This window comes from Apium graveolens, chromosome 5 (genome assembly GCF_009905375.1).
Source record: "Apium graveolens cultivar Ventura chromosome 5, ASM990537v1, whole genome shotgun sequence".
Taxonomy (NCBI): Eukaryota; Viridiplantae; Streptophyta; class Magnoliopsida; order Apiales; family Apiaceae; genus Apium; species Apium graveolens.
Window position 1 is genome coordinate 258,503,432 of NC_133651.1, and position 21,631 is coordinate 258,525,062.

The following is a 21,631-nucleotide window of genomic DNA, read 5'->3' on the forward strand; positions in this document are numbered from 1 at the left end:
TTGAGGAGTCTTAGGAAAGCTTGGATCTTAAAGGAAAAACAAGAAAATCAAGTTAAAATTCTTGAAGTCACTATTCATTGTCTTCTTCATTGATTTCTTGAAGAAGATTGAGAAAGAATTGAAGGCTTAAACTCACAATATAGCCATAATTATGCATAAGGAACACTAGGGAATTATCTTACCAATTTAGGAGGCTTGGATCTTGGATTTTGAAAATCATTTCCTTTGAAATTGTAAAAAGCCGAGAGCAAGCTTTTGTTGAAGAGAAATAGATTTCTTTTGTTTTGATGAAATGATTTGTTTGGCTTGGTGGATGTAATTTTGTTTTTGTTTTGGTTAATTACCTTTTTAGCCTTAACTTTGTGTGGTTCTACTTCAACCACATCTCCTTCCTTCCCATGTCATGCTTATGTCATGCTATGATGTCATCTTCCCCTCCTTGTCCTCTTCTCATTGGTTGGGTGACATCAGCCTCTCTAATCCCTTTGATTAACTTCCTAATTGTTTGCCTAATGACCGCTGATCTGTTATACGGTTCGCTTAACTTTCGTTTTCGTTTATCGTTTGAGGGATCATACCCGGGATCTTATTACTTAGGTTCCCTTAACCTTTCTCAATATATTATATTCCTTTTATGATCCTCTCTTATAATCCTTTAATTTAAATCCTTTTTATCCTGTTACCTTATACTCAATTCTTTCCGTATCTAGTGGATTTCCGGGAAAAATCAAAGTGTTCGGAATTGGATCCCGACGATCTTTACATACACTTATATACCATATAGAGTACTAATAAAATCTCAGAATATCCATACCAGAACCCCTACATAGTGTGGCATGAAAAGTTTTCTTATTCAGCATAATCTGCAAAATCACTATTCATAAGGGTTTCAAAAATTTCCAAAAATTGGGGTTATTACATTCATCTCTTGTTAATATGCTCTATATGCTAGTTTCTGATAGGTACTTTAATTTTAGCAACTATGTCATGCTAGAATTAGGTTCCAGGTTAGGTAACAAAGTTAATAGACCTCATAACATCTATTATGCTAGATTCTTTATGTTATTGGCTAACCATGTTGCTGAAGGGTTGGTCATAACTAATGAGAGCAATAAACTCAAATGTTGGGCACAAGAGAAAAGGGTCCTTGCAGACCTTTTGAGAATTAACCTCAACAGCCAGGTGCCATTGGTATATTTACCAATAATGAATGCACCTCAGGTAAGTGAGGTAAATACTTCTGCAACTCCTACCTCTTCCAACCCCATTGTTTCTTTGCCTTCTAGTGTGGCAATGGAATCTATGTCTTTGTCCCAACAGATTCCTACCAAAGCCACCAAAACTAAAATTCGAAAACACAAGTCAAAGAAAACCACCTCTGTTGTTTCTCAAAAGACAACAGTTGTAACAACTACCATAAATCCTGAGGGGAGTGAACAGGGTGTGAGTGGTGAGGGGAGGGGTGAACATCAAGAAACCCCCCAAGATAAGGTGGGAGAGGTGAGTGGTACCCTAGCCAACCAAGCCACAGTTTCTCAAAAGACTGTGGTGGTTCAAAAGGAGTCAAACACATCCCTAGTTGCATCCTCCCAAAAGGATGCAGCTATTGAAAATAGTCCCCAACCAGGGACATAGAACGAAAGAGGGAGGGACACTGAAGCCACACATTCACCTATCAAAGCCTTTTCAAGAAGAAAGAAGGCTAAAACCCTAGTTTCAACACAGGGGGCACACACTACACAGATACATCCACATGTATCTTTGCCTTCTCAAATTCAGCTTGATGTGGCTCCAGCAAATGTGGAGTCATAGCCCCATTATCTCATAATAGACACACATCAATCACCAAATTCTCCATCACCCTCTCTGGATGTGGATATGATATTCACATCAATTCCTGATTCTCCCTCTTTAAAACTCAGGGAGGAGCCCCACTCAAATCCTGGTGATCATCATCTTTTAGATGATCTGTTGGATCATCAGCCAATTCTTTCAGACTTAGTTGAAGAATCTGTGTCACCTCACTTAAAATCAATTCACATAGATTCAACAATTATGTCACTTTCAATATCTACATCTTTTCCTTCTTCAACGGATATCTCTCATCCGTTGACAAGTGGTTGTTCTTCGACGGATAAGCTTAACAGCAGTTATCCGTTGATATCATCAGTTTCCACTTCAACGGATACTCCCTATCTGTTGATGGTCTCTACACATATAACTGAATCAATTCCAAGTGTAGAAGACATGGTTACTGTACAATCACTACTAGGATTGAGGGAAGGGAGTAATAATTTGAGTGAGAGGTTGGGTTGCTCCCAGGCAAAAGGAGAGGTTGAGAGTCAAAATATGCATGCTATTTCTTCCAACATGGAAAAAGTGAGTGAGGGGAGTGCCACCTTAGTAGGTGAGGGTGAGGGTGTGAGGGTGTGTGTGAGCCAGGGGGAGCCCCTGATGCAAGAATATAGAGAAAATGAGAGAAAAGCAGGTACAGAAGCTATAAGGGTGGTTCCAGCCATTGCTAGTGAGTCAATGATTGTGGATGATGCTGAAAAGGGAAGACAATTTCAGCAACATTGCAAAGCTGAAATTGATAACATTTCCTTGGATGCTGACACTTTTACTCATCCTATTTCAGCCTATCAACTGTTGGCTGCTCAGGGCAATATGGAGGCAGAGCAGACTTTGAACATAGTGCACACTTCAGAATCTCTTCAAAGAGATAAAACTGCTATTAATAGGATGCCTTCTCAAGCTGGTGAGCCATCTGAAGAATTTGAAGTAAATTCTAATGATGATGACTCTATTTATTTGGATGGGAGCATGAACTTAGGGGGAGATGCATGACCAAGTTCTGTTCCAAATTTACCTGAATGGGCATGGACAAAGAAATCTACACCAGGACAGTTTGGTGTAGCTTTGGTCAAGCAGGTTATGGCTATTCAAAAGGCCCTTCAGGACACTTCAGATGCTGGTACCAAGGCTATTCTTCAAGCTCATCTAGACTCTCTGCATCTCCTGCAGTTGCAGCACATCAGACAGAATTTGAGTATGGATGAACTCAAAAAGGATATTGCTGATCTGAAATCCTACAATTCTGAGAAGTTGGATTCAGTCATGCCTTATGGTACAATGCAAGATTTGTTGCTGAGATTGAGGAGAGAATCTGATGCTGACAAGAGGCTGGCCAAGTTGGAAAACAGAGTTCAAGTCATTGAAGACTTTGTGGTCACCATTCTTCAAAATCAACAATCTCAGACAAGTCTGCTATTGCAGCTGGCAAAAGCACAAGGCTTGACCCCTACCCTTGATGATAACAAAAAGGGGGAGAATAAAGGGGAAAGGGAAGGAGAGCCATCAACAAAAGTTTAAATATCTAAAGTGCTAGTTCCTGCCATCACCACTTCTCCAACACTTCAAATCAAAGGAAAGCTTGATGGAATTGATCTAATCCAGATAGCAGCAGCTGAAATGAAAGTCAAAGAGCAAAGGAGGAAAATTGATGAACGAATGCAACAAATTTTTGGTTCTACAACTTCAAAATCACAATCTGTGAAGCATAACACAAAGGTGGAGCCAATCATTATGGAGCTCAAGCCAGTAAGGAGGAATATGGTTGGAGAGACTTCTTCCAAGAATCTGAAACCTATGATTCTCAAGCCCAATAACAGATCCAACAAGGACTCTACAAAGAACCCTCTAAGCCTTGCTCAGTTGAAAGGAGTGGATTTTCCTCTTCCAAAGCCTGATGAAGACAAGGTTTTGGGTGGTAATATCATGAAACACAAGGAGACCAAGGATGTGGTTGAAAGAATGAACATGGCTATTATCTTTAGAGAAGGAAAGAGTATCTGTGTGATACAAGGACATCCCAAATTCTCAATAGCCAATAGGGAAGAAGCCAGAAGATTGAAAGAAGAAGCTAAAAAGCTAAAGGCTGACAAAAGAGCACAAGCAAAGCTTGAAAAACAGCTAAAGTCAAGTCAAGCTGAAGAAAAGAAAGAAATTGAAGACAAGGGTGAAAATGTAGGTATGGGGGATATGCTTAATGATGATGTGGAAGAAAGAAGCAAGGAAAGAAAGGAATGGCAAAAAGGGAACAGAAAGAAGGCCAATGCAAAAAGGAAGATTGTAGATGAAACTGAAGAAACCCAATCAAAATCCAAACCACTACCTTCTATTCCTGAACCCATTGTGCCTGACCCCTTCATAAACATCCATGGTGAAACAATCACTCCTAAGGAGGAACCAATTGATTGGGACACCATCAAATTACCCACTTTCTTAACCACTTCTCCACCATCAAAGAAACAGAAAAGAAAAATCAAATCAACACCTCCTCTAACCTCAATCAAATTCACTCAGAAGCCTAATCCTAAGCCACAAGCCTCAAAGGATGATTATGTTCACATTTGTGACATAAAGGAATTTACAGACATTGAACTCTATCTGGATGAGCTGGAGGAAGTAAGGGGAATAGATGCCTACAGACAGCTTCCAGAAAGACTAGTGTTCAAATATAAAAGAAGTGGGGAAAGGACTTGGCCTCTTTATAGAATTCTGGATGAAGGCTATTCTACCTTGATTAGAGTCTACTCAGCTATAAAAAGGGATTATGGCTTTACCAGGACTGCCAAAACTGAGATTCTCAACAAGATTGCCAGCATAAGGAAAACTTGGTGGGAGCCCAATGCCTTGCCTAGAACATTACTCATCCCAGAGAGAGGAATTACAGTTCATTAATCACCTCATTGGTTGATGGAGTTCAGAGACAATAAAGGAGTCAGAAGATTTTTCAGACTTGAAGATCAGCTCAAGATTGCCAGTAATGAAACTCTCAAGGATATGCAATCTAAGTCGGACATAAATGAAGAAGATGAAGCTGAATTCTACAGACAACTCCAACTCCAAATAGAGGAGAATGACAGGAGGCTAGGGAAGAAAACAAGGGATCAAAGGAAAAGAAATTAATCTACTCCGGCTAAAGGAGCACTCTTAGAAATAATGTAATTCTTCAATCCTATCTCAGTATACACATTTTTGCAGCACTTTTGAATTTCTACTTTATTTTAGTTCATATGTTTGATAAGTGTTTTGTTATCATCAAGTTAAACCCAAATTTATGCCTACAGTTCAAGTAGACATAAATAGGGGGAGATTGTTAGGAATATGTGTATTAGTTTGATGACAAGTTAAACAAAACACTTAAGTAGAAATCTAGTGTTTGTAGCCTCAACGGATAAGACCATTTTGGCTATCCGTTGAAGGAGTAGCTTTACTTAGAAATAAGTTTAGTATTGTAGCACATTTCATTCTCTGTATTTAAGTTGTAATTCTTAGATGTTGTGGGAAATTATCAGTCATGTTGACTACTAGTGGATATGCAAATAGGAGGGCTAATTGTAAATATTTCATGCCTTGTAATTTTGTATAAATGAAGTAGTATCAACTGATATTAAAGGCCTTCAACGGATGAGAAACAAAGCTTCAAAGGATGTCTCTAAAGTTTCAACGGATAACATCCATCAACAGATGAGTGCTTCAATGGATAAAGCTTCAACTGCTAATGCATCAACGGATAAAGTTTCAACGGATAAAGGTTCAATGGATAAAGTCATCAACGGATGAAAGCTTCAACGGATGCTTAGTTCAATAGCAGTTGATAGTGACAATTTATAAGCTGATAGAGGCACATGGGTTGACAGAGACAAACTGGAATGTGGCAGCCTCTAGGAGGAATCAAGAAAATGCAGCATTTCCATTCTGGTGCAAACAAAGAAGTATTCAAAGATTCACAGCTAAACCTAAAATGCATTGGATAGAGAAATGAAGAAGAAACATGTGAAGAATCTTTTAATTGTATTTTACAGTTTTGTCTTCACCTGTAAACTTGGTGATATATAAACCAAGTAGCAGCTAGTAATTAGAGCGTGAATTTTCCAGAGCTGTTTAGAAAAATCCAGAGAGAAAATCATCTAGTTTGTACTAGGACGCAACTGTGATTTAATTCTTTGAATCACAGATTTTCTGAAATAACACATCTCTGGTGGAACAACAAATCCACCAGAAAAGTTTTTAAGTTCTTTGTGTTCTTTACATTTGTGTTTGAATATATATCTGTTTGTATTAGATTCAAGCAATTCACACACATTTATTCACTAAAACACTTAGCCTTAGAAACTGCTCAAAACTTGAAAAAGTTTTGAGATTTACATTCAACCCCTCTTATGTAAATCTCATTGTTAGTTCACTGGGAATAATATGACTTGATTCCTATAAATATAGGATATGTAGGCCATTTGCGGGTTTACACACATACACGTTTCTCTACTAATAATTGAGTAGAAGCATTCCGTGAGATCTCTCGAGTACGTCTATGACTGAGTAGGAATTATTCAGTCACCACATCTCGGGAACCTTGCAAATTCAGTCCAAACACAGCCTTGCTCGCCACCAGATTCCGGCGAGTCGGGCGTATACAGCTGTCACGAATAGGCCGTCAATTAGGCCTAAATCCAGGCGTGCTTCCCGTTATTTCAGCAATTTCCTCCAAAAAGTTGTACCATTTTACTCTCACAACAAATCGTATGCTACAATTAAAATGATCATCGTAATAAAATTTCACTTATTCCTGACAATAAAAACGTATAATTTTTTTATGAACATCTAAAGACCTTCCCCAATGGATTTACATAATTACATACAATATGTTCATTGTAGAAGTATATCTTTTAATTCAATATACACCTAGATGTGGAAGGCTGTTTGAGCTTCTCTTGTTGCATAAAGCTTCAACTTTGATTACTAATTCAGTGCGAAACGCCGAATTAGGGCATGTCAGACTTGTCTCGCAAAGACATTTTAAGAGCTTTTTCGAGATTTCCAAACACTTGCTCCATGGAAGGCCTTTGCTGCTTGATACCAGTGCATGTCAAGGCCAGCTTGAGTACGAATTCAAAGGCTTCTTCCGAGAACTTACCATTAAGTTTGGGATCTGCAAAGTCTATAATATTTCCTCCCCTGGTAAGCAATCTAGCCTAGTAAATAGAGAGAGGAAAAGATGAGTACTGAGGGACAGTAGAACATTTACCTCACAAATAAATTTTTGTATATCCTAAATATAACGCAAGAATTTGACCACTTACCATTTTATTCAAGGGCATAGGTTTGTTAGCATCCAGATTGATAACCCTTTGTCCGGAGATAAGCTGTAGAATAACTATTCCAAAACTGTAAACATCACCTGAAGAATTAACACGGTGGTTCATCCTGTACTCAGGATCCACATAACCAAATGTTCCTCTGACTTCGGAGCTCACATAAGATTTATCCACCGCAATAACTTTGGATAATCCAAAATCAGAAAGTTTTCCTTGGTAGTTAGAACAAAGAAGAATATTTGTTGGCTGCCAAAGTTTAAGAGAGAATAAGATACCAGATCATGAAACTGAAATGAATATAGAACATATAGTGATGAAACAAGACTTCAGGACTGAATTATATACTTTTATATCACGGTGTACAATGCAGCCTCCAGGATATGTGTGGAGAAACCATAGACCTCTAGCACAATCAATTGCAATCTCAAGTCTTCGAATCCAGGACAGGGTTTTGTCTTTACCTACATTATGATCACAAGATCATTAGATGTCTAGAAAAGGTTATAAGATACCTTCGGTTCATGAAACAGATGCTAATGTACCAAATAGCCACTCTGAGAGGTTTCCTTTGTGGCATAGTTCGTAAATGAGAAATCCTTCTTCCTCTCCTTTGCAATGACCTAATATTTCTACAAGATTTGGATGCCTGACATGAGATAGACTTGTAACTTCTCGGACAAACGTTTCCATCTGTCCATCATTGATTATGTGCTTAACTGCAACATGTTGTCCATCGGACAGTATGCCCTTATACACCTTCCCTGTCACAAGGTAACAAACTTACAATAAATTCAAAGTTCCATGTCAAAGGGTGGTTCACAATTTCATGGTTTGGCTAATTCAACAGTAGGCTTTAATATTTTTTAAGAAATAAATTGTTTATCTAGCTCCAGTGACAGAGTTCTCACCAGCTATCCCTTGACCAATAAAATTTAAGGCATTGAGATTGTTTGTCGCAGAATAAACATCCTTGATGGATATTTGATTACAGCTGGAATGTTCAGATACTGAATCCTCGAATGCTGTCATTCAGAACAAGGAAGACAAAAATTTAACCAATGTAAAGTATAGTGGATGTTACTGAAGATTATTAATAACATAACGTTACCATCTTTCCCAACTGGAAGTTTTCTTTTCTTTATTTTTCTAAACCATGTCCATAGTGCAACAGTTACAATTATCGTGATTCCGACTATTATTCCAACTATGATCCAAAGACCTGCATCCACAAACCATCAAGAATATAAGAAATTGAGAATAGAACTCTGACATAAATAAGAATATTAAAATTGCAAGTGGGACTCTTGAAAATTAGAAGTTCGGCAAAAGATCACAGGTCATGTATTACTGATCTGGTCTTCTAGAATTGATGTACCTGGCACAAACTTTTTATGCTTTTTGTTCGGGAGTCCCTTGTCATCTGTTCATAAACCACAGAAATGATTTTAGCAATGAAAATGATAATAAAGTAGTGTTTTGACATGGGAAACGAAATATCCCAACAGTACTTTCTCTGATGCAAGTTTGCTTAACTAACATTTTACCTAAAGCCAGGTTTCCGTGATCACCTAAAGCGAGGCTTCCCTGATCAAGGCACTGATACAATGCCTGAACCCATTTAACATCATCTACCCTCTGACTTGTTAATGTGATTAACGCTGCAAACTTACATACATCTGTTTCAGCCTTACTTTTATTGCCTGACACTCTGATCTCTTCCAACCTGTTCGAACATGCACCACATGTAGAGTTTGAGTTATCATCCGAATCCAAAACCTCACAATCTCGACCAAGCTTTCCCAGATCATTTCCCAGGATAATCGCAACATCTGCAACGGAATAGTCAGAGCAACCACCTCCTCCACTGGTTAGCTTCTCAAGGCCACAGCTGTAAACATCTCGATCAATTCCTTTCATTGAAGTTAAACATTTCTGTTGCTCCGATAAAGACAGAAATATTTTTCCAGTTTTATTTGCTTTCTTTGCTAGTGCATATATAAATCCATTAACTGTTGATTCACAACAGCTGTTATTGAAAAAACCATCCCTGCCACCTCCTTTACAGGTTGGGTTTTTATCAGATGGAGGATATTGAATGTCAAGAACACAGTTAGTTTGGGAGAGAGCAAATTGAGTGACGGTGAAGAAAGAAAAGATGAGGATGAGATATGAATATGGTTTTTGGTAATGAAGTGGAAAGAAGGACGTAGAAAACAACAAAGATGTAGCCATGGATTAAGAGGAGTAAAGTTCTCTATGATTTATTTGTAGAATGAGATGGGATTATTCTGATTTTTGCCATAACTGGAGTATAATATTTTTGAATCTGCCTTCTATTCTAAGAAGACTAGAATGATCATTTAACCTTTAAACTACATGCAGTGTATATATGTGAAAGGCCAAGAAGAAAAATTCATCACTTGTGCATAGGTTTCTCAAATATAAAAGCTAAAACCAAGTAAAGAAATTGCCAGTTTTACATTCATATTATATTATATCCCTTGGATTTACTTGCCATATCCCTATTCTTCTTTTCAATATTAGGTTTACATATGTACTAAAAAAAACTTTGAAACCGAAAGTTAGGAGTTTTCTATCAAAAGACGGAAGTATTCCATAACATTGTAATCTAGTGAATACGCTCTGCTGCCTGGTGTTCTAATTGTAACCGAGAAAAATGTGTTTGAGTACTTAAATTTTATCAAATATAGATATAGTTATATAAAGTCTTAGTTTTACAAAAAGAGAAACCAGGAATTTGGCACCCCATAAAATCTTGCAAGTTTTTCTACTAATATCACAACTAATATGATAACGACCACTGCCGGAGATGGATGGCAAAGTCAAGAGGAATAAGAAAGAGTTAAAAAAAAGTGTGGTGATTTTATGCTCTCATGACAAATGACAACCAGACATGGATGAACAGAAAAGTTTTGTTTACTGGCGATCAAGTACTAAAACATTAAATATTGGCATTGTAACATGTCCAAATTAATTATATAATATGATGTTACATAATGGTAAAATATTATACAGCTTAGTGGACACTACAGAATACAAAGCTTGATCTCTTCCAAATTGGAGTTTTCTCAATGCCATATTAAATTTATGGATATTACAGTATAATGATACGCACAAGTCAGAAATTAACCTCAAAAAGGAAGGAACGAAGGTGGTCAACATGATGAACCCGGAAAATAAGAGAATTACTAAAATTACAAGAGCTGGTATATTTCAATTTCCAAATCTAGTTGTTTCAGTAATTGCAAAGTGCGAACAAAGAGTAACTTGTAATTTAAAAGGACAAATTACATTTGACAAACTATAAACAAGAACCAAAAAAATAATCAATACTGAAGTATTACGATTCTATGAATAAAATGTGATCACATTCATTTGGTGTAAAATGTGCTTCATTCCCATAATAGAACTAGTCTCTGCATACCCAGGTCTATAGGCAGAAGAGAGAACTAAACGAGAGGTATAGAAGGAATGGATTCCACTCCCCAACATTACAAGAGTCTGGATCAATAAATCACCATTTCCTGAGCATTAAAGAATCAACATCTGGATTGTCAAGGTAATTAGTGCAACTGTGTGCATCTTACTCCAGGTTTCAGAATCACTTGACATTGTTTTTAGGAACATAAACATCATTATAGGTGGTGTTGGCCCGTAATCATTGTAAGAAAAAATGTCCCACATTCACCATAGCTCTGTATTGGTTGGACAAACAATCCCGGCCCAGAAACAGCCTAATGAGATCATGTCTTCTACCAAACAAAATCAAAGGCAATTTTCCGTCTGTACATCTCTGAAAAACTTCCGTTGACATTGATTACGTGTAAAAGATGGACCACCCTTCAATATGTACCTAGAGGAAACATTGGTGTCACCCCAAGAACCAGTATTACAAGACTAAAAATCAGCCAACGGGTTTGACGGGATCAGTCCCATCCTCGAAATATCAATAAAATAAACTTTTCTGTTCCTAAACCAGAAGAAACAGCCCAGGCCACATTCTATTTATTTCTACATACATCCGGTTCCAGGCTTTCGGCAGATAAATGATGCTGGTCTTATAATGCCACTTTTAGCTTCTACTAAATGAGGTGGATGGCTATTTTTGACCTCCGACTCGGCCACTGTCCTAAGCAGGTGAATGGATACAAATGTGAAAAGTTAATTTTGAGATAATGGACACTGTTAAACATTTGACCCAACTTAGTGACTTAACTTGGTCACTGAAAGTGGAATACAATTCTTGATTTAAGGGCTGTGCATTGTCATGTGAAGAGATGCCATCACTTTTAAGCGCCCCATTATTCTAAAAAAGGGTAGCAGGAAGCAGGAAAGTAATGCTTAAGCTCCAATAATTATTACGATTTATTCAGCTTACTACACACAGACATAAGTTTGTTAGTGCTCAGAATCTGTACCTGGGGCTGGTAGCAAGTGCACTTTCCTTCCCCACCATTAGATCAAATACCATCAACTTGTACTTTTTAGTTGATCTTCGGCCACTTATTAGACTTTCCCAATTTCTCATGCAATATGGACACTTCAACCAGACCACTATTAAGTAAGGACATATAAATCAACGCAAGTATATTAGTTCGGATTAAATCAAAACATACCGCTCTGGGCTTGGTCCTGGACCAAATAAAACCGGTCTAGACTACTATCCAAAATTACTCAACATTCCGGTCTTCGGTCTGCACCTGACTTTGTGCAGATCTACATACAGCCAAAAAACAGCCCAAGTATATAATGAATATCATCAAGGTAGAAAGTTCTTTCTAACCTTGACAAGGATAGTTAATTACCTGAAGAGAAGATTTTCACAAAGCACTGCCAAACTTTATGTAATATTTCAATTTCACAGATTACCAGATCAAGAAGCGGCAATAAGCCAGAAGGAACAACAAGTAACAAACCAATTTTACTCACATTTCTTCTATAAATTAATTTAAGAAACATCGGAAATAACTTCTAAACGATCAATTGTGCAACAGATACTATCTTAACATGTGTCATTTGTTCCAAAGAAAAAAATTGTCATAATCTGGCAAAAGATCTAATATTACATGCTTCAAGAACAGTTTTACATCCTCAAGAGGGTGTGTTGATAATAATATTGTTTCAAAAAATAACTTCTAAATGATCAATTGTGCAACAAATAATATCAAACCTTGGCCCTCCCAGCAAGCCCGGTCTCTACTTTCTTGATTTCAAATATGAGCATCCTCCACATCTTCAGCACAAACATTTCAGCTTCATCATCCAGGATTGACTGAAGCCTGTCCAGCACTTCAGATGCATTCACGTGTTCCTGAGTGGTAGACACAATGTAGTTTACGAGTGAGGTCTCTTCCTCACCCAAAAACTCTGTTATCTTCTTAGAGATCCACGGTCTCATCCTCTCATGTAGTTTATTCTGTGGTTGACAAATTTTTGTTAGGGACTTGGAAAAACAATAACAGCTGAAATAAACTAAAAAACAATTTGCCACTATTCAGCCGAAACATAGTGACATATTTATGGAAGAACACACTCACAAGTCACAGTTCCATGGTTTTGCTTCTTACATCTAGAAAGTTTATATTTGCTTATTCTTACAGCTCGTTAAACTACTAAAACTAATATCAAGGGTATAAAAATCAAGTGAACAATATTTATTTCACACATCAGATATACCCCAATACCATATTCATCTGTCCCATACCAGACAACCAATTGAAGTTTTACTTTTTAGGTAAAATTTCTGCATTATATAAAGGTTCACCTTGCAGTTCAAAAACTAACTAGCAAGTTAAAGGCTGGCTGCTAAAAGCAGTTAAATACACAAAAGTATAATGAAGGGATATGCCCTTCTCTCTACAATATAATATAATCAGCTACCTCAGTCTAAAGAACACTGATCTATAGAAGGGGTAAAAAAACAATCTTCTGTAATTACTTGTGCAAAGTCACATCTATAAAAAAATTAAAAAGAACTCAAGAATCAGTCACCAACTGCAAATTTATTGTCAGACATGTGTAGTATTTAAAAGCTAGATCCAACTCTAACCAGGTATGTTCAGGCATTCTAAAATAAACACAATTCAAAGATCAGTATATGCCCTATACAGCATATACACTGAAGTTTAACATTAGAGATGAGATTCGGGTTACCTTATCATAAACGGCCCAATTTATCTCATATGAGAACAATTCATCTTTTGTCTTGGGAATTGTATCGATCAATTGCTTTGCATCCAACAGCTTCCGGTTTTCTGGTACTTTTACTTTATCCGATCCACGTTCCCGATCTTTGTCACGATCAACAGTCTCCTTTCTGCTATCGTGTTTGGTGCGATGACTCTCATGATCATGTGAGCGCCTAATTCTATCTTTCTCAGCTTCAGTTTTCTCTTCTTTGGAGTTGACACCTGTAATACGCTTTGCAAATTCGGCTGCTGCTGCCAAGTTATGAGCCGGTCCTCCGGAAGGATCGTGTTGAACAGCCTGCAGTTCATCATTCGAGTAATCAATGGGAACCAGAGGCCGCATCTTTTTATCCTTCTGTGCATCTTCATCTTCCTCCTTTGAAAAAACAGAAGGAACTGCAGTTCTTTTTCCAGATGCTACAAGACCAAAGCCCAACTTTCTGCTTTGAGCATTGCTGTTCTGCTGTGTATCTACCGCAGCAACAGAATTTCCACATGTTTCAGCGCCAATTCCATTTTGTAGGATTCTATCAGCTGTCATATATAAAAAAGGATTAAATAACATGGACCAACTAGCAACAGAATTGGAAGGTAAACGAAACCTACTCATGTGGTTTTCATGCTCTGAGTCTCCATTGGAAAACATGTCAAAGGATTCTTCCTTGCTTTCAGCAGAGGCTTCATCAAACCGTAAAATAGCTTCTTCACTCTTTTTAGTGGCAGAAGCAGACAAAAGCCTCATAGTCTCTTCCTGCTCTTGTTTCTGCTTCTTCCGAACTTCTTCAGCCCTCATCTTGGCCTCTGCAATTTCTTCCTCTTCTTTTAACCTGTCAGCAATGTCATCTTCCTTCTCTCTTTGCCTCCTTTTCCTGTCCTCCCCGCTACTTCTGTGTTTCCGCTTCCTGTTATAACCATCATCACTTTCACGCTCTTGATCTATAATTTCATACTTCCGCTCCTCTGCCCTTTCTTCCTCTCTTTCTCTCTCCTGCTTCCGTAAACGATCTTTATCTTTTTCTCGAGATTCCCAATCCTTGACACGAACCATATATCGACGCTCATCCTCTCGAGTCTTGTATTGCCTTTCTCTATCTTTTTTAGCCCTTTCTTGCTCCCTGTCTCTTTCGTTCTTCTCAAGTTCTCTTTCCTTTTCCCTTTTAACATCTCGATCTCGATCTCTAGTCCTATCGTTTTTTCTGTTCCTGTCAGGTGAGCTTGCATCCAGTTTATCATGCTCATTAGGAGTTCTGTTTGCACTTTTCATATCATCCTCAATTTTAACTTCTGTTGCATCAGCTGAAAAACAAGGAACAAGAATAAATCACGCTTTCCTATAATTAAAGATTAGTAATTAAAACATGTCTATATGACATTGTCCACAGAGTAACTCCTAAAAGCATCATTCGTCGAAGTATATCTAGCAAATTAGCAATTCAATAAAATACAACAAAAGAACCCTAGTTGTATTTTCACAACAAAGACTTACCATTTTTCACTATATTCACATTTAAGTCATCTTCCCTCAACCCTTCCTGGACTTCTGTAGTTGAAATACCAGAACCATCAGTAGCCATTGGTGGAGGTGGGGGTGGAGGAGGCAATGGATGTGTCTTCAACCTTTCTTCTATTATGCCATTAAGTTTCTCTAAAGCCTCCTGATCAGCTACTCTATCTTCATCAGTGACAAGACCAAATATAGTAATGTCTTCATCTTTCTTGTCAGCATTCTCTTCTTTAGGCTCCACTTGGGTAGATTCTGAGGAACCACCTTTCTCACTACCTGTTGCACTTCCACCCGCTTTCTCAGTCTCTGGCACCGCGTCAGCCCCAACTGCTTCAGAATTTTTTATATTTTCCTTTTTCTTCCCGACATAACGCTCCAAGAATTCTTTAGTTGCTGAATTATAATTTAACTGTAAAGGTAAAATGGAACCCAATTACATAACAGAAAGATAATAAATTAATCTAGTTAATCGGGTATCAGCATGTAGAAAGCAGCAGATCACTCTACATGTTAAAGGTACTACAAGGGAAGGTCAAACTAAATGAGAAGTCTCAAGTCTGTAAATGACATCTTTATATATGTATATATACATATATATATAGCAGCCATCATTTCTAAACAAGAATTTTAAATTTTAGAAGTTAATATAAAGCTTATACCATTAGTTCTTGTCCATCTATATTTAATTTGCTCAGCAGCCTTATTGCACGAAGAATGCCCTCAGCAGAATCAAACTCACAAAATCCATAGCCTTTCAGAGCCCCCGACGTTGGATCTTGAGGACGCTTCCAGCTCTTAACAGGCCCACAGAGCTTCACAAGTGCACAGAAGTCAACATATAATAAACTCAAGCTTTGTGTGACTGATTACAATTAATATATAGTATAACACAATAGAAAAATAGTAAAATAGGTGACAAGAACATAATTTACTTGCAAGATAGAGAGGATGAAATCGTTGTCTACTGTTGATGCTATCTTGCCTACATAAACTGTTGTTTGTGGCTTCTCTGCAGGTGTAACACCTGGAATCCCACCTGGTCTAATAACAGGAGCAATGACTGGACCACGTACACCGGGAACAGGAGGGCGTACCAGTGCAGGATTGATGCCAACTATTCCCCCTGGTCGTGGTGGATAAATTGGCCTAACCATTGCTGGGTACACACCAGGATAACGAGAAATTCCTACGCACATGAAAAGCAGATACTATGCAAGTTCATTAGAGCAGGATTTTAAACGAAGTGCAGTAATTATGCTTTAATGTTACAGTTATTTAAGTACATATATGGATACGAAGAATAATTAATTGCTCTTATAACACAGTACAACCAATTTTGATATAGCAGCAAAGGCATCACAAAACTCACCAGTTGAACATATAGCCTGACGTAAATCAAAGAGAAGAACATCAAAATCGGAAAAATAAACCAGATTGCAAGTAAGCTTACCTTCTGTTCCACAAGCAATAAAGTAGCCTTCTCAGCATTATAGAATGATATGAATTCAGTAATATGAGACCCCCTGTGTCTCACTAAAACTGACGCAATTGACGACAAACATTCTATTTCTACCCAGAAACTTAAGAATAATTAAGCTTTTTCTGTTTATACTCTTTCTTTGGGAGATGGGAACATATGTACTAGCATATAAAAGAAATACTGGATATTAGAAAGATTGTGATACCTTGTATACAAATGCAAGTTGCAGTCAGTTGCTAGCATTGGTCTGCTGCCGGAAAATAAAGAATCGAGAACCCATTAAAGGGGAGTACCCTTATGACTACAATATAAGCCTACTAAAATGAACATAGAACAAAACCAGGTATTTCTTAGCAAAACAAGTGGGAATAGATCATATTTGCGCTAATCACCACGAAATATTCATTCAATTCCAAGACTAACGAATAAAAATCTATCCTTTCTCATTAAAACAATAGACAAGCAAATACATGCATACCCAAAAGAGTTGTTGATAGTGATAGTGGTAGTCGGAGCTTTCCAAACCTTTCTCATCGTTATCAATCAAGATGACACTGTAGGAGAAAACATCCGGTCATACATACCCCTAAATGGACCCAATCCCACTCAAATCCTCTTCACCTCACCTTCTTATTCTCACCGTAAAAACTATACAGTACATAACATAACCAAAACAAAGCAACAGAACACATTCATCTGCCAAGACCAAACATGCTAATGTCAAAGTTTCCATTTTTAAGAGATTCCAATGTTTTTTACAACAACCATTTTCCTTAATTATTATGGACCAATTAAAACTTCATATTAAGCATTCCAAACTAAACTCAGACTACACAAGAAATAACACATAATTTTTGTGAGCATAAATAAATAAATAAAAATATAAAAAATAAAAGAGAGAAAAAACCCACCAGGAGGAGGCATGGGCAAGTACCCATTAGGCATCTGCATATAAGTTGGCCTCATCATCTGCTGTGGATACACCAACCCACCGGGTCCGGATCCGGGTCCAACGCCGGGAGGCTGAACCCCATGATTCTGAGGCTGAAAACTGGAATTGGGTATGGGAGAAAACTGCGGCGGCATCGGCAACGGAACCGGCGGAGCAGCTGGGCGGAAAGACGGCGGCGCGTAGGGAAGTGGGGGAGGGGGTAAAGTTAAATTAGGGTTAGGAAATTGAGATGGGTCGGGTTGATCCGGTTGGGGATTAGGATTATCTGATGTGGGTTGTGTGGGATTGGTAGTATTATCTTGGGTTTGGGGCTTTTCAGGAGAGATTGGAGCTTCTTCCGCCATTGATGTACACAAACTAGTAGTGTTTTGCAGAGTATAATCAGCAAAGTTGTAATCTTTACACTTTGTTTGGTCTAGTCTGTGACTGGGTTTATATACATTGTTAGTTTGTAACAAGTAAAAAAATATAGTCTGCGACTGGATTTATATAGATTGTGTAAAAAAAAATAGTTATAACTAAATAAGTGTTTGGAAAATTTTATTTATAAGTTATAAATTTTTATCTTTTCAATGAACTAAAATAAATAATTATTAAATATAATTATCTAAATTCTTAAATTGTAAGTTAGATTAATATTTAAAAATTTTAAAATTAAGGTTAATAAATCAGCGAAAAATCAAAATAAGTCGAGAAAAAGTGCGTCATTACTAACATTCAACCTATATAAGTTGTAAATTCAGCTTATAATTTGGGTCGACAAATATTTGTCGTTACGGGCTTATAAGTCATAAGTGTCTTATAAGTTGGCCGCCAAACAAGCCCTTAATTAAAATTGATTAGCAAAAAAACTAATTAGAATTATATTTTTTCAGAATTGTTATTATTTAATTAACTTGTCATCTATCTCTTCTATATATATAATAGGATAACAAGGGTATAATTTCATGAGATTAAAAATTCTCATTGAAAAGATTAAATTACCCCTGTTTTTAAAATTTATATAAAAAATGTGTTTTGTGAGAATTGAACTCAAGTTATTTCATTTAACTATACAAACTCTTACCGCTACACCATATTGTCACATATGCTTTTTATCATACACATAATATGTAAGTGTGCTAAATGAATATTTTATTTAACTTTAAAGATAATTACTTGAATTCTGTCAAAAAAAGGATAGTTAGTTGAATATTTGTTCAGTTAATTTTAAAAGATTGAATTCCAGATATAAAATTAGGCATAGTACATAAATGGATTATTATCTTATTTATTAATCATTTTTAGTTTGAAAATATATCTCATATATTTTTAACATATTTTTTATTATAAAAAGTAATTAAAATGTACATATATAATTTTTTAAAAAATATTGAAAATAGAATCGCTTATATATAAATAATCTATATTAGTCTTACATATTTAGATAAGTTTAAATTATAATGAGTCAATATATTTTAGAACTTGGCTCGTTGTTCAAAAAATACTCAAAATTGGACTACATGACCCGGCCGAAAAACATCGTCACATTCTACGTTTAGTAAATTTAAATTACAAGTTCGGCGAGAATATCTTACCAATAATGTGAAATTTTTTAATATCTTATTTTAATATAAATTAATGTGTTTGAGGTCTTTATAGGATCAAGTCAATTGATTATTTATATTAAAATTACTAACTTCACTAGTAACGCATTATTATTTTTAGGATTTGTCATAATTTTAAAAATATTTGAAATTTGAAATGAGAATTCACTAGATTTGTTAAAACTACGATGATATATTAAATCGATTTATTTTTCATTGTTCACTTTATAAAAACTAACTTTTTATAAAAAATTCTTTTAGATCAACAATATTCATTGATTAAGATAATATTGTACAAATATTTTGAATTATTTTAAGATTTTGAATTATTCAAATAAAAGTTATATATATACTATATTGTAGCATTTGATTAAGTGCATTTTATATTATTTAAGGAAAAAACATATATTGTTCAATAACTTGAAGAAAATAACCAATTTAACTGATATTTATAAAACTATATCGAACTAAAAAATTTTAATTTTAAAAGAATAGTATAAAATGATATCAAATTATTATATGAAGAAATATTAGAGACGTAACGAAGGTGTTAGGTCACACAACACCGTAGAAGGGGATTGAATACAATGTTATTACAATCAAATCGATCTTGAACACAAGTAACAGTAAACATATATATTCAATATAATAAATTCTGTTACAATGGAACTGTACTCTCTTAGTGATGAACAAATATCACTAAGAGCTGCTAGGTTACAATGAATAATGTATCTCGATAATGATAACACATATAGTGTAAACCTATGTCTCTGTTTATATACTACACAGTTACAAGATAACTTCTAATTGATATAGAATATAATTTTGTCTCCTAAAATATATCAATCAGATATCTTATACAAGTCTTTCAGTCTTCTAATTCTTTTCATGCATGTCTTCTTTTATTTTAGTCTCGATCTTCTACATTAAATCAGCTTCCTTCCTTAACTGTAAGTCCTCCCGTACTTAAGTTCTGACATGACCTTAAGTCCTGATATTATGTTCCGACTTCCAATAAGTAGTGATTCCAGTAAGTCCTGATATTTCCTGTTTGTTAAGATCTGAAAACTAAACATGAAACATATTAGACATGACATCTCAAATATATCTAACAATCTCCCACAACTTGTAAATTATGCAAAATATATAAGTTAATAGATTTGATGATGTCAAAAACATTTAAGTTCAAATGCATAGAGAATTTAACTGAGTCTAACTACAACTTACAGTCCTTATAGCTTTTACCAATCCCACTGAGTCAATCTGAATCCATAATGATTCTTAACAAAGTGTGATATCAGTTTTTCTTCTTTAATCCTTAGAACCTGAGAGAGTGTAGTCTTGACTTGCTTCATCTCTTCATTCTGACTCCCAATCTGATAGATTGCAGTCCTTATCGCAGAGATATGGTTTCTTTCTAAACCATTGTCCAGTCTTATTACTCTAGGATGAGAAGAGTCTTCATTGTAGCATAGACAGTTCTCATTCAGTATTACCTCAAGCTTAGCAGAATCCTTCTTCATAGGAATTTCACTTCCATCATCTTCAACAATACATGGAATGAATTCTGTAAATCTTGAACCAGAAATTCTTGCTTTATCTCTGATGGTCTTCAATATGAAGTTTGACCATCTCCTGGTAATATTAGACTTTACCTCTAAAAGATAATGAAAGAATTGAAGTTCTTTCAGAGTTTTGTTCAGTACATCTGATTCTGACATCTGATATGTCCTTCCATTTTCAAAAAATAGAATCATATTTTCTTTGATGCTGTGCTTATCATGAGCATCCAGTACCACTTGAACAAAGATAACCTTGTTAAGGTGTTTCTGAGTAACATCTTCAAGAGGTTTGTCAGTTAGTAAAAATGGATCTCTTGTAGCAACTTCAAGTCCTATTTTGATTTTAGCTTCATCAGAACCTAGTCCAACCCTGTATCTTGGTTCTCTAGAATTTAACCCAATAGACATGAAATTAGACAGCAATTGGCTTTTCTTTGGATCTGATGGTTTGACATTTTTCCACAGAAGTTTCTTTTTGTCAGCTACTTCCATCTTGTCTAAATGAACTTGAGCAATGTCAGTGGTTAACTTCTTGACTTTATCAGAACTTGGTGCTTTTGCTTTTGCTTGTTGTTCTTCACTCTGAACAACTTGAGCTTTGTCAGAGGTTCAGAGTTTGAACATCTTCTTCAGTCAGAGTATCATCATCATGAATTATAGTTTGATGGACAGGATCTATCACAACTGAAGGTATTTTCCTCTTTTGAAACTTTGTAAGTTCATCAACCTTTTCTTTTCCTTTCCATTTAAGATCAATCTCAGATTGTGATCTTGTTTTGGGCTTTGATGCCTCAGAAATTATCTTTTCTTTGATCACAATGCCGTTCTCCTTAGGCATTGGAGGTTTCTTTGCAACATAAGCTTTTAGCTTTAGATTTGTCTTTTCAGCTTTAAATCTAGCTTCTTCCTCCTTGAGATTATCTAAATCCATTCCTGGTTTTGTTTCAGAAACAATCTTCTAGCAATTTCTTCATCAAGTGTCTGAATCTTGGGATCCTTGTAGTAGACAGTAGTCTGCTTTCCCTTGAGCTTCAGAGTTTGTATGAACTTTTGAGAATCTTGACTTCCACCTTGTATCAGAACATCAGGCTTTGTCAGACTTTGCTCATCAGAACTTGATCTCAGATTTTCAGTTTGAGCAACTTCAGAACTTATCTTCTTATGAGTAGAAGATTTGC

At 36.1% G+C, this 21,631-nt stretch overlaps 2 protein-coding genes across 13 annotated transcripts; both read right to left on the reverse strand.

The window, feature by feature from the left end:
- Positions 1–6,299: 6,299 nt before the first annotated feature.
- On the reverse strand, positions 6,300–9,477 carry LOC141661711 (wall-associated receptor kinase-like 1). The gene is made up of 8 exons (XM_074468713.1): positions 8,705–9,477; positions 8,536–8,580; positions 8,269–8,379; positions 8,069–8,182; positions 7,703–7,921; positions 7,506–7,621; positions 7,146–7,406; positions 6,300–7,037 (listed from the first exon to the last, which is right to left on the reverse strand). Exons 1-8 carry the CDS (start codon positions 9,390–9,392, stop codon positions 6,828–6,830), a joined length of 1,764 nt encoding a protein of 587 aa, XP_074324814.1. The 5' UTR covers positions 9,393–9,477; the 3' UTR covers positions 6,300–6,827.
- An 899-nt stretch (positions 9,478–10,376) lies between these two features.
- Positions 10,377–17,743, reverse strand: LOC141725100 (RNA-binding motif protein 25-like). Of its 12 annotated transcripts, none has more exons than XM_074527496.1 (9): positions 17,265–17,743; positions 15,806–16,059; positions 15,533–15,685; positions 14,856–15,282; positions 13,976–14,665; positions 13,335–13,903; positions 11,798–12,597; positions 11,600–11,721; positions 10,377–11,034 (listed from the first exon to the last, which is right to left on the reverse strand). In XM_074527496.1, exons 1-7 carry the CDS (start codon positions 17,647–17,649, stop codon positions 12,346–12,348), a joined length of 2,730 nt encoding a protein of 909 aa, XP_074383597.1. In that variant the 5' UTR covers positions 17,650–17,743; the 3' UTR covers positions 10,377–11,034; positions 11,600–11,721; positions 11,798–12,345. The 12 variants fall into 12 exon arrangements, with proteins under 12 accessions (XP_074383597.1, XP_074383599.1, XP_074383598.1 ...); XM_074527498.1 differs by having other exon boundaries at positions 10,377–11,305; XM_074527497.1 differs by having other exon boundaries at positions 10,377–11,310.
- Between the last annotated feature and the right edge of the window lie 3,888 nt (positions 17,744–21,631).

Bases quoted from the DNA above. Each gene is read 5' to 3' on its own strand.
- LOC141661711 (XM_074468713.1), bottom strand. From the start codon at position 9,392: ATGGCTACATCTTTGTTGTTTTCTACGTCCTTCTTTCCACTTCATTAC. The intron at 8,380-8,535 runs GTACATCAATTC...TTGTGGATGCAG, and splicing joins GCATAAAAAGTTTGTGCCAG to GTCTTTGGATCATAGTTGGA. The intron at 7,038-7,145 runs GTAAGTGGTCAA...TCTATTTACTAG, and splicing joins CTATGCCCTTGAATAAAATG to GCTAGATTGCTTACCAGGGG.
- LOC141725100 (XM_074527496.1), bottom strand. From the start codon at position 17,649: ATGGCGGAAGAAGCTCCAATCTCTCCTGAAAAGCCCCAAACCCAAGAT. The intron at 15,686-15,805 runs GTAAATTATGTT...GCACTTGTGAAG, and splicing joins TCATCCTCTCTATCTTGCAA to CTCTGTGGGCCTGTTAAGAG. The intron at 15,283-15,532 runs GTATAAGCTTTA...TTACCTTTACAG, and splicing joins TAGATGGACAAGAACTAATG to TTAAATTATAATTCAGCAAC.